Source organism: Chiloscyllium plagiosum, chromosome 7 (genome assembly GCF_004010195.1).
Source record: "Chiloscyllium plagiosum isolate BGI_BamShark_2017 chromosome 7, ASM401019v2, whole genome shotgun sequence".
NCBI classification, from domain to species: Eukaryota; Metazoa; Chordata; class Chondrichthyes; order Orectolobiformes; family Hemiscylliidae; genus Chiloscyllium; species Chiloscyllium plagiosum.
The window spans coordinates 69623038-69640977 of NC_057716.1; the positions used below are offsets into that span (position 1 = coordinate 69623038).

At 39.1% G+C, this 17940-nt stretch overlaps 1 protein-coding gene across 1 annotated transcript in view; it reads right to left on the reverse strand.

Moving 5' to 3' along the window:
- Window positions 1-17940, reverse strand: part of LOC122551933 (inactive dipeptidyl peptidase 10-like) — a 1705342-nt gene that overhangs the window by 180178 nt on the left and 1507224 nt on the right. The window contains exon 9 of the mRNA XM_043694504.1: window positions 6403-6557. Coding sequence (XP_043550439.1) covers window positions 6403-6557 — 155 coding nt within the window. The remainder of the gene's footprint in view (window positions 1-6402; window positions 6558-17940) is intronic.

Genomic DNA, 17940 nt, shown 5'->3' on the forward strand with positions numbered 1-17940 from the left:
GTTCTGTAGTTACTACTATTAATGCGTGTATATCCAGCCTTGGGTGACTGCCTCTGTGGAGATTCTCCCCATGTCTGCATGGGTTTCTGTCGTGTGCTCCGGTTTCCTCCCACAGTCCAAAAAGATGTGCAGGTTAGGTGGATTGGCCACGCTAAATTGTCTGTAGTGTCCAGAAGTGTGCAGACTAAGTGAATTAGCCATGTGAAATGTGGGGTTACAGGGATAGGGTAGGGGTCTGGGTGGATTGCTCTACAGAGATTAAGACTTGATGGGCTGAATGGCCTCTTTCTGCACTGTAGGGATTCTATGATCCGGTGTGGTGGAATATACAATGAAGCTGTCCAACCAAGCACTCTGGTCAGGCAATATCTTAATTATTGGTGCCTCAATTCACTAATTCACATCCGAACATAATCCATGCAACCAAAGTTCTAATTTGGTAGTTGTTGCCTGTTAAGATATTTCAAGTATATGATCCAGCTTTTTGTTTGAGGTATTCCCACATTCATGGGTGGGAGAGTTGAGGTGGTGATTGGGGGAGGGTTAGTCACTTGTCATATTCTTAAAATGGAGTACTGCTTTTGCTTTCCTTATGGGGATAATGCGGGTGTCTGGATCTGGGAGGGATGCTCTTCAGAGGGTCAGAACAGACCTGATGGGCCAAACTGCCTCTTTCCACACTGCAGGGATCCTATGATTATTGTTAGTGAAAGAAACAATAACTGCAGGCTTTTTTGCAGCCTTCAGCTATCTTTAAAGGCTGCACTTTAATAATATAAAAGGATGTTGGAGACTTATTTGAATATTGTAATGTACCTTGCCAATAGCAACAAAACATGGGCCACCTAATTGCTAAGCCTATGTTGCTGCACCTGATTACAGCCAGGTGGAATTTCTCCTTTTTGTTCGCTCCTGGTTATTAAATACATTGAAAACATCCAAGTGCTGAAAGTCTTGAGAATAAGGCGAGGCAAAGACGTCGTGGACTGTTAATCCAGAGGCCCAGGGGATGCTCTGCGGTCTTGGGTTTGAATCTTGTCATGGCAGGTGGTGAAATTTGAATTCAATAAAGATCTGGAATTAAATGTCTAATGATGACTGTGAATGCATTGACGATTATTGGAGAAAACCCGTCTGATGCACTCATGCCCTTTAGAGAAGGAAACTGCCATCCTTACCTGATCTGGACTACATGTGACTCCAGATCCACTGCAATGTGGTTGACTCTTAACTGCTTTCTGGGATGGACAATAAATGCTGGCCTAGTTGGCAATGCCCTCATCCCATGAATGAATAAAATAAAGGTTTCCCGCTATTAAATAATTGAGTTATAAGGGAAAATTTGATAAACTGGGACTGTCTGCTTTTACAAGAACAAGAAAGAGTAGGACTTGATAGTTGTATGTAAAATGTTATGGAGAATAAAAAATATTCATCTGCAGCATTATTTTAAGTGAAACCATGACACAGGTCAAGGTGATTTAGATTATTCTACAAAAGGCAATATTTAGACTAATGTCAGGTAAAACGTCACTCTGAATGTTTGGTAGTTTTTCAGCTATAAACAGATGGTTAAGTGGTATTATAGGGAAACCATTGAATTACAGGGAAGAATAAGCAGTTGAACTGAGTGGTTTCATTATTTGTAGTTTCATGTACACAGACTTTCAGGGAAATAAGCGCATCATACATTAACTGCACTTTAATAATATAAAACCATCTTTGAGAGAATTTGATGCAGGCCAACAACCTTTCAGAATGCAGACTGCTTATTATATGACTGCTGCAGGAGCTTTCTCAATGGCAACAGGAAACAAGATGATGCAGGAAAATCCAAAACACAGTATATTCTAATAGCTGGGCTCTTTACATAGAAACTAGGAGAAAAAATAGGCCACTTGACCCTTTGAGCCTGTTTTTTTCCTTTCAATATGATCACAGCTGATTGTTTATCTCAATGTCATATTCCTGCATTCGCTTCAGACTCTTTCATACCTTTAATATCTAAAAAAAAACAAAAGGTTTCTTGAATATAATCAGTGACCTGGTTTCCACAGCCCTCTGTGATAGCAAATTCCACAGTTAATGATCCTCCAATTAAATAAATCTTTCCTCATCTGAGTCCTAAATGGCCCTCTCCACCTCCTGAGACTGTGACCCTGGGAAACCTCTTCCTTGCATCAACTCTGTTTAGCCTCAATTAAATTTTATGTATTTCAAACATATTCCCGCTTATCCTTCTATACCTGAGTGAATATAGGTCCAGTCAAACCAATCTCTCCTTATATGATAGTCCTGCTAAACCCAAGTGAACCTCTGTTGCACTCCCTCTACGTTATGTACCTACCTGTACTAAGATACCCATAATTCTGAACTTAAATTCTCTTGCAAGGACAGACAATATATCATTCACCTGCATAATCACTTGCTACACCTGCCTGGTGAATTTTATTGACTGGTATACAAGGGCACCATTTGTACATGCACATTTCCCGATATATCACCATTTAAATAATACTGTTTTTCACGCTGTAGTATACAGCTTCACATTTATCTAAGTTATATTGCATCTGTTATGTGTTTGCTCATACATTTTTCAAGATTACCCTAAAGTCTCCTCACAACCTTCTCACACCTCAATTTTCCCACCTAGTTTTCTAGCATCAACAAACTCAGAGGCATTGCATTCAGTTCCCTCATTCAGGTCATTTAGTGAATAGCTGTGACCAAAGCACTAATCCCTGCAGTACATCACAAGTCACTACCTGCCATCTGGAAAAAAGACTGACCTATTCCTATTCTCTGTTTCCTGTCTGTCAACCAATTTTTAATCAATGCCAATATGTTAACTCAATCCCATGTGTTTTAGTTTGCCCACTGGCCTCTCATATGGGACTATATCAAAAGCCTTTTGAAAATCCAAAAATATAAAAATATCCAAAAAGATTTGTTCTCTCTTATTTATTCTACTAGTTACATTCTCAATTATTTCAATTTCCCATACTGGCTTTGTCCAATCCTGTTAATGTTTTTCAAGTGTTCTGTAAAAATGTCTTTTGCCTCTAGCATTTTCCCCACTACTGAAGTTAGGCTAACTGGTCTTAATTCTCTGTTTCTTCTCCAACTTCTTTTTTAAATAGAGGGTTTACATTTGCCACACTCCAAAATGTTGGAACTGTTCCAGGGTCTGCAAAATTTTGGAAGATGACCATCAGTGCCACTGATATTTCAAGGGACACTTCCTTTTCATACTCCAGAGTGCAGATTATCAGGCCCTGGGGATCTCTGAGCTGTTAACCCCATTAATTTTGCTATCACAATATTTTCATCCATTTTGATTTAATTCTATTCTCTTTTCTGACTAGATTCTTGATCTCCTAAAATTCCTGGGAATTTATTTGTGTCCTCTGTTGTGATGACAGGACTAAAATATGTGTTCAATTGTTCAATCATTTTTTTATGTTCCCCATTATAAATTCCCCCATTTCTGGCAATAAGGGACCTACATTTGTCTTCAGTTCTTTTTCTCCTCACTGATATATAAGCTTTTACAAACAGTTTTCTATGTTCTTTGCAAGATTTGCCCATCTTGATCAAGCTTTTTGTCCTCTTTTGCTGAATTCTAAATTGTTCCCAGTCCACAGACTTGTTGCTTTTCATGGTAATTTGATATGGCAGCTCTTTGTATCTAATGCTATCCCTGATTGGTTTTGTAAGCTATTATTGAGCCAACTTGCCTGTTTTATTTTTGCACCAGACAGGAATTAATACTTGTGTATGTTCTTTAAATATTACACAATATTACACTGTCAACACTACACTACAGTTAAATATTACATTGTCAACTTCTTTTTAAGTAAAGTTCCCTATCCATTATTGCCAACTTGTGCCTCAGTCTCACAATTCCTTTTATTTAGATTCAGGACCAAGTTTTGGATTCAACAACTTTACTCTATCCTAATGAACAGTTTACTCATTTGTGGTCACCCTTCTCCAAAGGATCCAATACAATAAGATTGTTCATGAATTATTTCTCATTTCACAACACCCAGTCTAGTATAAGCTTCTCTCTCTTTGGTTCCTAAACATATTTGTCTAAAATCCATCGTTATACACATATTTTGTAATAATTTTGGAGCCATCAGATTTTATATTTAATATGCATTACAAGTTAAACACACTGGAAGAACTGTCCACAAAAAAAAGTTGCTTTTTGGAAATCATATGGATCCTAATTATGATTCCCTCCTTGTGGACTATTCAAACCATTCTTTATTCTGGATTAGTGGTGTTGGAAGAGCACAGCAGTTCAGGCAGCATCTGAGGAGCAGGGAAATCTTCTTTATTCCAGTTCTAGACCCTTACCCCTTTTCCTAGTATACTTTTTATGGCCTTTGTACCATTTCTTGGTCTTGTGCTGAACTTAAATAGTTCATCAACTTTTGTTTTAATGTTCCTCCCAATTATGCCTTCAGATGGTTCAGCTCTGACTCTCCCCCTTCCTTTCTCCCCTTCTCTATCTCTACATATGGGGATAGGCTATCAGCAAATAATCACTCTAAACTCTTAAAGACACCTAGGCTACAATTCATCTCACTCCACCTCTTAATGGTTTCAATTCATTCTCCTGGTATATGTATCATAACAAGTCTGACAATGCCAGCTTACCTGTGATTTCCTTTTTCCTCAGTTAAGGATTTCAGAAACACTGTGGTTCACAAGATTCTCAACCATGTCCATTCTAAACTTGCACTTCTACTCCACCCCTTCCTTTACCTCTCAGAACCATAATGGGCTTCTCCTTGTCCTCACCTTCTATATCATTAGACTTCATAATCAATGGATTATCCTTTGCCATTTTCTTCATCTCCAGTATTAAGTAATTTTGAAAGAGATTCTCCCTTCCATTTTCCTTTCAGCATTCCAAAAAGATTGTTTCCTCTGAATCGCCCTGCCCCAATGTCCACTCCTCCTCTCATTGGACCTTCCAATGTAAATGTAGGGTATACAACCACTTACATTTTTACTTATTTCCTTCTTATTATCCAAGGCCCCAAACACTCCATTCACAAGAAACAGGAATTTACTTGCACCACATTCAATTTATATGCTGTATTTGCTTTTCCAAGGAGACCAAGCATTTTGCCTATTTGGTGGAAAACTTCTGTTAGTCTGCAAACGTATTCTGGATCTGTTGCTTATGTTAATTCTCTACGCTGTTCCAATTCTGACCTCCCCTATCCTCAGTAGCCTACTCTCTGATAATAAAGCTCACTTTAAGCTCAAGCAACAGCACTTCATCTTTCAATCAAGAATTTTTCAGCAGTTTATATTCAATGCTGAGTTCAAAAATTTGAAATTATTTTCTTTTCTTGAACAACAATGTTCTGCATTTCTAACTTGCAGTTCCATTAGGCCCATTTTTTGCTCCTTGCCTTATCTCCAAACTATTATCTTTTGCCTTGCATCATCATTCCTTTAGCCACATAATGTCTCTTGCCCGCCACTCTATTATCTCCCTTCCCTTATGTTTTTTTCTTTCCAGCCTCTGCACTTACTTGAAACTTTGCTATTTTGCTATTTTGAAGAATGACTGAAATGTTAACTTGTTTTTATTTTCTCCACAGGTGCTACCTGTCCTATTGGGCATTTGCAGATTTCCAGCAATGGCATTTTTCTGTTAAAAAAAGTGCTTAATTTCTGACTGGATGATTTATGGTGGTTTTTCTTACAAAACAAGATTTGATGCGTTAAGACAGTTTTAAGCAGACTCATTGGGTATGCTACATAAACAGGGAAGTGAAAATTGATCTTCTGTCACTGTCCAGTTTTCTTCTTGTATCAAAATGAGCAGGTTGTTGCTATTCATACATGCATCTATATCATGAAGTACAGAACTGACTTCAACAATGTAAGAGACAGATTCCCTATAACAGTGTGTAATTTACCATTTGTGCCCTATAAAGTATATTTTTTGCAAAGGCCTGACGGGAATATTTACATTATCTCAGAGGTAGCTTGCTGAGAGAATATTTGAAGAGTCTCTGACCTACCTCATTTCACCCGCTTGTCAAACCCACAGAAATTTGGTGTCTCTGCTAGGTGCCGATTACTTACATTTGTGTAAACAGACTCAAAAGGCAAAGTACATTTCAATGCATACTCAGTCTATTTCCATTTCTTTAGTACAATTGTTCATAGAATAATTCAAAATATGAAGACAAGCTTTTTTTTGTATTTCTCCAAAAATAACAACTAATAAAATTTACTTATTGAAGACAATAACTCAGTGTAATTAGATCCCACTGAACTAAATTGTTCATGCTAGATATGGCAACAACTTTACACATTTATTTATTGCTCAATAGGTTTTGTTTTAGGATTCAAATTTCTGTTCCTTACCTTAGGATAAGGGTACTGTTTTCCTTTTGGGTACAGATTACCAGTAAACCGTGGGATTGCCATATTTGGTACCAAAGTGTCATTTATCATCAGAAATGCCAGTTGTTCTCCATTTGGCGACCACCAGTGGGTAACATGGGAATGCATCAGCTCTTCTGCAATCAAAGCATTTTTGTCAAAGTAAGGCAGTCAATAAAAGCAATTAACCCATCAAATGTTACAGGGTCCAAAGCGATTTGCAACTAACAGAAGCCTATGATTGTTGGAAGGTTTGAATACAATACAAAATACTTAACACTCAAATATGTTTTATATATTGCTTTTGTGGACTATATTGAAACAGAATGTAAGATAATAACCAAGTTGTATTTCTCAGTGAAAGGTACACATTAGCAGTCAGTTTGATATCCAGTGCAGTTTTGGCTCTTGTGCATTATTAAATAGTTTTTTACAGAAGTTAATAATTTTGTTGTAAAATACAACTAATATTAGTTCCCTGTTTTATAGTACAAGCTCTTTTTTCTCCACTCATTTCTGAATTAACGGTAAGGCATTCTGCAGGGGTAAGGCACTGGTGTACCTAATCAATTTATCCCTGATGAGCTTCCAGTTCTACTTAATTATTAATTTAGTATTTATCAATCGCTCAATATCCCGAGAGAATTAAGGGAAAGCCATTTGGTGAGTGACTGAAGTCAGAACATGTAAAAAATAGGAAGATGTGCTTGCTTAAGCCTGCTGTGCCATTCAATACAATCATGGACTATCATCATCTTTAAATCCACTTTCCTTCCCCTTCCCTGTATCTCTTGATTCATCAAGAGACCTAAAAGCTGTATATCTCAGTGTAAATATATTCAACAATGGACTCTTTGAACTCCTGAGGTATGGCGGGATACCCCAGGTGTGGTCTTTCCAAGGCCTTGTACCATTTCAAGTATTCATTTAAACATTTCTTAAATGTTGCGAGGGTTCAGATCTCTAGCAACTTTTCAGGCAACGAGTTCCAGATGCTCAACACTGCCTGGCCGAAAAAAGCTCTTTCCTCAAAACCCTTTTAAACCTTCTGTCTCTTACCTTAACTATGCTGTAGTAATTTTTCTCTTGTGCATTAACTTGACTATATACATTCTGCCTTCTATACTGACTTGGCTTTTCCTCTGTCTTTGCCTTTGCATCATCCCGTACTGTAGCCCTCTCTATATCCTACTCCCTGCCAAATTATTTTTCCCTGCATCAACTGTACTAGCAAACCTTCCTGCAAGGATGTTGCTCCTGTTCCAGTTCAGGTGCACTGTCAAACTTGTACAGGTCCCACTTCTCCAGGAATGAATCTAATGATTCAGGAATCTAAAGCCCTCTGTCCTGCTCCAAATATACAGCCATGTATTCATCTGCTCTACCTAACTATTCCTACATTCTCTCGTATGTGACATGTGACAACACTACGGCTTTAAGAGATTTATTTTATCCTTTTTTTTGTATGAAGGAAGGTGAGACCGAGGTACTGCGCAGTCTGTTCAAAGCCCATAAAGTAAACAACGTGTAATCCTTTGATTTATAAAAAAAATTGGAAAAATGAAGCAGCTTGAATGGGTAGGGTCAAGCTCCCACAGAACCAGGACTTTTAGTTTTAGCTTTCTGCAACTTTTGAGGACTTGAAACTGCATGTGGAAGATTTTATACCTCTCTCTGTTAAGGCTAAAAGCTAGGGTTCTCTTCCTGCTGCTAGAATTGCATGTGAGAAAATCTAATTTACTGAATTTGCTTTTGTGTGTGTTTATGTGTTTATGATATGTCACTCTATTGGAAAAGTTAATTAGTAGTTGTTAATATATATTACTTTGTTGAACATGTTGATAGCATTACAGTTAAGCCAGTTCTTTAATTTAATTTTTATTTTGTATGTATTTTAATTGTAGTGTAAAAATAAAGTATGCCTTGCTTAAAGTTGATTAACCCTACCAGTCGAATTGCATTTTGAACATTTTGCCTTACACTTGCCTTAAAATAAGAAGTAATTAGGGTCTAGACGTTCTTCTTAATATATTTTGTGAAGATTTGGTCTGGTCCATAACAGACACCAGGAACAATCTAGACATTGCAATATTTGAGGCACTGCTTTTCAATCTGCTCCCTAGCTCCTTAAATTCTTGTTGCAGAACCTTAACCCTTTTTCGACCTATGTCATTGCTGCCTGTGTGAACCATGATCTCTGACTGTTTGCCCTCCCCCTTGTGAATGCCCAGCAGCCAGTGACCTCCTTGACCCTGTCTGAAGGAAGCAACACACCATCCTGGAGTTCTATCTGCAGCTGCAAAATCTCTGTTTCTACCTCTCACTACTGCATCTTTTATCACTATTGCTCTCGCTCCTTGGCAGCTGTGCTCTTGTTGCACTCACCACAGGAATTCTCACTCTCATAATTTTTCAACATTGACCATCTATTCTTGAAAAGTACTTTACGGATTTCCTGACTGCCAGCCTGACTTTCTTCTAACCTGACTAGTGAACATCCCCTCCTTCTCTGACTATGCTTCCTTAAGCCATGGAGTGACCTTGTCAAAAACATACTACTCTTGTATCTCTGAGCCTTGTGGATGCACAGTTATATATTTTTACATTACATTACATTACAGTGTGGAAACAGACTCTTCAGCCCAACAAGTCCACACCGACCCGCCGAAGCGTAATCCACCCATACCCTTACATTTACCCCTTTCCTAACACTACGGGCAATTTAGCATGGCCAATTCACCTGACCTGCACATCTTTGGACTGTTGGAGGAAACCGGAGCACCCGGAGGAAACCCACGCAGACACGGGGAGAATGTGCAAGCTCCACACAGTCAGTCGCCCAAGGCGGGAATTGAACCCGGGTCTCTGGCGCTGTGAGGCAGCAGTGCTAGCCACTGTGCCTCCGTGCCGCTCACCTTGTCAATACTGGAGTACCAAAGTCCAGTGCTCAAGCTGGTGAAACTTTTGACACTTTCTGCAGATGAGGTCATCCTGATAGCCAGGAGCATCTAACACTTCCCTCATACTGCAGCCTGTGCAATACCTAGGACTAAGCTTTTCTTTTGTACCTTTAATTATTTTGCTAAGTTTCAGCTATGTGGAGAATTATTAGTTTTTGAAAAAGCTAGAACTCCTAGCTTCCCTAATGCAACTTTAAAGTGGAGAAAAATAACTTACCCGCTATTTACACTGACGGTCATTTTTGTCAGCCTTTTTTGAGTAGTGGAAGAGTTCCTGTTGGGCTTAGCTACTGCTCCACCTGGCTCAATCTCTCTTTCTCATGCCAATTTTATGGCACTGAATGTCTCTCTTATACCTTGTCACAGGGTCCTGACCTGACCTGCTCCTCTCAGTGATGCTGACTGCCTGTCATAGGTTCCTTACCTTTCCCATACTTCCTTCTCTTTCATTTCCTGATTCCCTGGAATAATAGAATAGAATCCTTACAGTATGGAAACAGGCCCTTTTGCCTAACAAGTCCACACTGACACTCTGAAGAGTAACCCACCCAGATCTATTCCCCCACCCCATTATCCTATATTTACCCCTGACTTATGCACCCTAACCTACACATCCCTGAACACTATGGGAAATTTAGCATGTCCAACTCACATAACCTGCACATCTTTGTGGGAGGAAACCAGAGCACCTGGAAGAAAACCACGCAGACACGGGCAGATTGTGCAAACTCCACACATTCCAACCTGAAGTTGGAATTGAACCCAGGTCCCTGGTGCTGTGAGGCAGCAGTGCTAACCACTGAGCCACCATGCTCAATGCCTTGTCTCTTTGCTTCCAAGGGATCATGATTAGCTGTTCTCTTTTTATGTGTTTGTAAGAGCTTGTGCAATCTGTTCTTATGTTCCTGGCAAGTTTACTCTTATATTCAATCTCTCACCCCTTTTTGTCAACTAGTCACCTTTGAAATAAGATAACCTAGAGCCCAAATAAAAATCAATGGTTTTGATCGATTTGCTATTGCAGAGACTGAGTTAAAATATGACCAAGATTGGGAAGCAAATATTCCAGAGTACACCACATTTTGAAAAGACAGACTGATTAAAGGAGAGAGCGCAGCTCAGTTAGTTATTAATTAGAGAAATACATTAGTGCAAAACGTTCCTGTTCCAGAAGATCAGTAAATAGAATCAGCAAGGTCGGGATGGGGAATACCAAGGGTCAGAAAACATTGGAGATGCCCAACAGTAATTATCTTCTTGGAAAGACAACTTAACAGTAAAAATTGTTATTGTAACAAAGGAAATGGAATAATTGTGGGAAACCGTACACTTCACAAAACTCAGTGAAAGACAGCAAGGGTAATCTGGAAGATGAAAGACTTTCCTAACAATTTCCTATAACAACACATTGTGGAACATACCACAGATAAAACTATTTGACATGAAGTCTTGTGCAGTGAGGCAAGATTAATTTATAATCTATTAGTAAAAGATCGACTGGGATAGGGGAGGTAGTATCATTGTGGTAATGTCACTGGACATCTAATCCAGAACTCTAGGCTCATGTCCTGAGGATATGTGGTTCATATCCCACCTGGATTCAATCATAAACAAAATCTGGAATAAAAAGCTAATCTAATGGCAACCATGTAACCTTTGTTGATTGTTGGAAAAATCCACTTGAGTCACTAATACCCTTCAGACAAGAAAATGTGTCAAAACAGTCCCTACCTAGTCTAGCCCACAGTTCAGTCCAGACCCACAACAAAGTAATTATCTCTTAAATGTCCTCTGGATAATTAGGGTTGGTTTACACGTTAGCTGAGCATGTAACGCCCAGATCCTATGAATGAATAATTAACATAATATAATATAATTTGTTAGTAAATTCAAAATTGCCATATCCTAACCCAATCAAAGTGTGAAATTGAAACAAAGCAAATGATGTAAGTCGGAGTAGGCAGATGGCTAAAGTAATTTGGATAGATGTACTAAAAGTTACTGCAATTAAAGCATTTAAATAAATCATTCAGAATATTCAACAATAATACATCCATTGAGAAACAAAAACTTTGCAAGGAAGATCCATCCATGGCTTATTAAGTATGTGTGTATGTGTATGTAAGTTTAAAGTGTGATATAACTGAAATTGTGGGCGGCACGGTGGCACAGTGGTTAGCACTGCTGCCTCACAGTGCCAGAGACCCGGGTTCAATTCCCGCCTCAGGCGACTGACTGTGTGGAGTTTGCACGTTCTCCCCGTGTCTGCGTGGGTTTCCTCCGGGTGCTCCGGTTTCCTCCCACAGTCCAAAGATGTGCAGGGTCAGGTGAATTGGCCATAATAAATTGCCCGTAGTGTTAGATAAGGGGTAAATGTAGGGGTATCGGTGAGTTTCGCTTCGGCGGGTCGGTGTGGACTTGTTGGGCCGAAGGGCCTGTTTCCACACTGTAATCTAATCTAATCTAATCTAATTAAATGATTTAAGAATAGTATTAGATTAAAATAATAAATTTAAAATAGCATGAAATAATAGCCCAACAGGTTTAATTGGAAGCACTAGCTTTCGGAGTGCTGCTCCTTCATCAGGTGGTTGTGGGGTACACGATTGTAAGATACAGAATTTATAGCAAAAGTTTAAAGTGTGATATAACTGAAATTATACATTGAAAAATACCTTAATTGTTTGTTAAGTCTCTCATCTGTTAGAATGACCATGTTAGTTTCTCTTCTTTCATATGTAAATCACAAAACATTTTTTAAAAAGTTACATTTCCAAGTGAACTTTAGCAATTAGTGTCAGCTCAGATAATTTATTGGATATTAGCACTTCTGTGTGCTGTCTGTGCCATAATGTTTAGACTAACTCTAATCTAAAGAAATGAATTAACAGAATCTTACATGGATTCATGCAGTTATTGAGCAAAGTGCAATGTAACTGTGCAAGTACAAATTCACCCCACAAACTTGTGTGTGTGTGTGTGTGTGTGTGTGTAGGAGTTTCTGTGTGTGTTTACAGTGCAATGGGGTCACCTGTAATGTGACATGAACCCAAGGTCCCGGTTGAGGCCATTTTTATGGGTACCGAACTTAGCTATCAGCCTCTGCTCAGCCACTGAGTTGTTGCATATCCTGAAGTCTGCCTTGGAGGATGGTCACCTGAAAATCCGAAGCTGAACGTCCCTGACCGCGGAAGCGTACCACAACTTGGAAGGAACATCCCTGTTTGGCGATTGTTGCACACAAACACACACTCTCACACAGGCATTCACACTCACATGCACACTTTCATACTCACTCCTTCACAGACAGACACATACACACGCGCACAGGCACTCCTACACATACACAAGCATACGTGTGCGCACAGACACTCCTACACACACACACACACACACACAGGCAATCATATGTACACGCACACACAGGCACTCGTATGTACACGCACATATATATACACACACGCATGCGTGCACAGGCACTCCTACACACACACAGGGGCAATCGTATATACACACACACACAGGCACTCTTATACACACACACACTCCTACAGACACACACCCTCCCACATGCACCCTCTCACAGACCTAGACCCCTTTACACTCACACATACACTCTCTCTCACATACATTATCTGGCTGACACTAATTGCTAAAGTTCACTTGAGAATGTAATTTTAAAAAAAAAAAGTTTTGCAATTTACATGTGAAAGAAGAGAAACTAACATGGTCACTCTAACAGATGAGAGACTTAACAAACAATCAAGGTATTTTTCAATGTTATAATTTCAATTACATCACACTGTAAACTTTTGCTATAAATTCTGTGTCTTAAAATCGTGTACTCCACAGCCACCTGATGAAGGAGCAGCGCTCTGAATGCTAGTGCTTTCAATTAAACCTGTTGGACTATAACCTGGTGTTGTGCGATTTTTAACTTTGTACACCCAAGTCCAACACGAGCATCTCCAAATCAAGAAATAATAATAAGCATGATTGCAGATATTGAGGAAATGAACAAATAGCCTCAAAGAAAAACCCAAAGCATCAACTTGCAGTCATTTTCTGAAACTAGCTCACAAGATTTATTGAACTTAATTTTATAATTTATCATGATTGGATTATGAGGCTTTGAGCTATAAAGCACCCAGTAGTTAATCACTGCAACTCATGTTTGGACATATTATAACAGTTGAACATCCATTGGATAAATCGGCAGAAAGTTCCTGAGCTCTCGAGTTGGAAACGTTAATCAGCTCACTGGGGGAAAAGCTATTTAAAATTATTTTTAAAATCGAGAAACTTAACAAATAATACCTAAAAAGAAACTTCATAAAATTAATTTCTATAATAATGCTTTAAAGAATAACAAGAGATCTTCTTACATGTTATAACATTTCTCATATAACAAATATAATTGAACAAATATAATTTGCATCATATCCAACATTAGTACAGATAATAGACAACTTTAAGGAATCACTTGATGGAAAAACTAACCATTAAGCAACATGATGGAGGATCAATACACCTCAAATGATAGAATATTACTTAAAAATGTTAGATATCCATTACCATCAAAGAGGAAAAATAGATCAGTATTTTGGCTCCAGATTGCTTTAATGGAACTCTGTGTGTTGGTGTACATCTGATGTGAAATCGTAAAGATACATTTGTTGGTCTTAATAAGGAAGGTAGCGGTTTACCACTCTTGGTAGAGAAGTTTGTTGAAATCAATTAACTAAGCATTCAGCTAGATTTGGCAAAATCACCCTGAGACAGCCATAGGCATTCACTTCTCATTTTGTATACCTGGCCTTACTAACTGTCAGATGGTGTTGTGTGGGAATGTATGACTCATGCTTTGGTTTCTTTGAAACTTTGTTATGTTATTACTTACTTATCTAACAATTTGGATGTTTATTCAAGGGACAGAATGTGGCAAAACTCTCAGAAGCAGGAAACAAGGCATTAAATTATTAGGGAAATGAAATGAAAGTTTGCTGATAGTGGGAAGAAAGTTGGGAAGTGAGTTGATAATGATTAATGGTGTAGCATGATTCCTGGCAACAAGTCACCAAATGAAGTTGCATCTTTGCAATGAAGTTAACAGCAAACGAGAAATACATGCTTTTGGATTCACAACTAGTAAAGGGTGGAGTAGAGCAGACAAGGTATAATTCCTGGTGAACTTGGAGAGAATTGATACTTTTCTGGTAAGCAAATGTTTGTTGGACTGGGTAGAGGAAGTTGAACTGGTCATAGACTGGCGTTGGGGCTATCCAGTCTCCTCTTATCCACGTTAACTCAGCAATACATATTTTTGATTGTGGAAGAACAAATTGTTTTGATTGTGGAAAAGTAAACCAATAATAAATGAGGTACTGAAGGCAGCCCATTCAATTTGATACCATTAACTAACACTTCAAGAAACGACCTTGCAAATATGTAATCAACATTTGGCAAGATGTTGTCTGCTGTTGCATGCCAATATCCATTAGTGATGCTTATTTGATCTTTCATATACTCAAGGGGATTTTTCCATTCACTATGTTCCACCAGTTTTTTTTTTACAAGAAGCACGTTACTCAAGCCTTTCCAATATTTGCTTGTCTTCTGTGTCTATAGGTGTTGGCAGTGATTCAGCAGTATTCTGCCGCTAGCACCCCACAGCAAACAATGCTGTCATGGCACTGGTAAGCTACCGGACCATTGCATATTTACTCGAGAAGAGCATAGTTTGATTTTCTGAAGAAAGCAATAATTGAAGCAAAAAGTAAAAGTAAGGATGAGGAAGTATTGGTAAACGGGAGGCAGAAGGGAAATTCTGGCCTTCTCCAACAAGATCTCAGATGGAAGTCTCAGGACTGATTCCATCCACTGTCAACATACAAATCCATTTGCTTTTTGAATATTCTTCATTTATTGATTCTATTTGACAACATCCAAAGTGCTTCATAACATGGAAAAGTCCACAAGATTTGTCTATTTAGTGACATTTTCTTTGACTTTGGGAAAAGCACAGTGAGTGGGTATGGGTCTGTTTAAACATGACCAAGTAATCTTGATTTTATCAGCTTGCTCCTTGAAATCATGGCTATTTCAAATGCAGGAAGAGTTGTCTTTGTACACTCTTCCCCGTTCAGAGTTAATGTGAGACAGAAATGGAAGAAACTAAACCATCAGAAAACAGCCCAGACCATCATGGAAGTTAGTTGTCAATCCATGGAAGCCATTTGCATAGCTTGTTGATATGGAAAAGCTGCCAACATCAAGGACCCATTGCAGCCTGATAATTATCTCTTACAACCTCTTCCATCAGGCAGAAGATACAGAAGCTTGAACACATGATGCACCAGCAGGTTCAAGAACAGCTTCTTCCTAGCCATTATTAGACTAATGAATGGACTGTCTTGCCTCAAATAATGCTGAACTTGCGAACATTGATTTCTCATAGTGCACACTCTGTGCGATGTAACCTGTATGCCTCTAAGTAATTTTTACACCTATGACATGTACATCCTTGCATACTGTGATCTGCCGGTACTGCTCATAAACAAAACTTTTCACTTTACTTCAATACATGTGACAATAAAACCAATTTATCAATCAAGCACCATAAGACCAGAAGATATAGGAGCAGAAATTAGGCCATTCTGCCCATTGAGTCTGCTTTGTCATTCAATCATGACTGATAAGTTTCTCAACCCCATATTCCCGCTTTCTTCCCATCACTCTTTTTCAACAGTATTCACTCTATTCACTCTAGAAAATGACAATGTTGTTGAGGAGAATACTGAGATACAGGCTACTAGACTAGGTGGGATTGAGGTTCACAAGGAAGAGGTATTAGAAATCTTGCAGAGTGTGAAAATAGTTAAGTCCCCTGGGCTGGATGGGATTTATCCTAAGATCTTCTGGGAAGCCAGGGAGGAGATTGCCGAGCCTTTGGCATTGATCTTTAAATCATCATTGTCTACAGGAATTGTGCCAGAAGACTGGGGGATAGCAAATGTGGTTCCCCTGTTCAAGAAGGGAAGTAGAGACAACTCTGGTAATTATAGACCAGTGAGCCTTACTTCAGTTGTTGGTAAAGTGTTGGAAAAGGTTATAAGAGTTAGGATTTATAATCATCTAGAAAAGAATAACTTGATTAGGGATAGTCAGCATGGTTCGTGAAGGGTAGGTCATGCCTCACAAACTTTATTGAGTTCTTTGAGAAGGTGACCAAACAGGTAGATGAGAGTAAACCGGTTGATGTGGTGTATATGGATTGCAGCAAGGCATTTGAAAAGGTTCCCCACAGTAGGCTATTGTACAAAATGCGGAGGAATGGGATTGAGAGAGAGTTAGCAGTTTGGATCAGTAATTGGCTTGCTGAAAGAAGACAGAGGGTGGTGGTTGATGGGAAATGTTCATTCTGGAATCCAGTTACTAGTGGTGTACCGTAAGGATTGGAGTTGTGTCATCATTTTTATAAACGACCTGGATGAGGGCGTAGAAGAGTGGGTTAGTAAATTTGCAGACGACACTCAGGTCGGTGGAGTTGTGGATAGTGACGAAGGATATTGTAGGTTACAGAGAGACATAAATAAGCTGCAGAGCTGGGCTGAGAAATGGCAAATGGAGTTTAATGTGGACAAGTTGTCATTGGATAACCATATGGATGAAAATGGAATAGTGCAGCTTAGATAGGCTTCAGATTGGTATGACTGGTCGGTGTAACATCGAGGTCCGAAGGGCCTGTACCAGGCTGTAATGTTCTATGTTCACTCGTGATACTCAAGAACCTATCCCTCTCAGTCTTAAATATACTCAATGACCTGGACTCCACAGCCTTTTGTGGCAATAGAACGTAGAACATAGAACAATACAGAGCAGAACAGGCCCTTCAGCCCTCAATGTTGCGCTGACCTGTGAACTATTCTCAGTTCGTTCCCCCTACACTATCCCAAAATTATCCATGTGCTTATCTAAGAATTGTTTAAATCTCCCTAATGTGGCTGAGTTGACTATATTAACAGGTAGGACATTCCACACCCTTACCACTATCTGCGTAAATAACTTTCCTCTGACATCTGTCTTAAATCTATCATCCCTCAATTTGTAGTTATGCCCTCTCAAAATAAGCTGAAGTCATCATCCTAGGAAAAAGTCTTTCACTGTCTACCCTATCTAATCCTCTGATCATCTTGTATGTCTCTATCAAATCCCCCCTTAGCCTTCTTCTTTCCAATGAGAACAGACCCAAGTCTCTCAGCCTTTCCACATAAGACCGTCCCTCCGGACCAGGCAACATCTTGGTATATCTCCTCTGCATCTTTTCCAATGCTTCCACATCGTTCCTGTAATGAGGCGACCAGAACTGTACACAATATTCCAAGTGTGGCCGCACCAGCATTTTGTATAGTTGCATGATATTGCGGTTCCGGAACTCAATCCCTCTACAAATGAAACCTAATACACCGTATGCCTTCTTCACAGCACTATCCACCTGGGTGGCAACTTTCAGGGATCTATGTACATGGACTCCAAGATCCCTCTGCACATCCACACTACC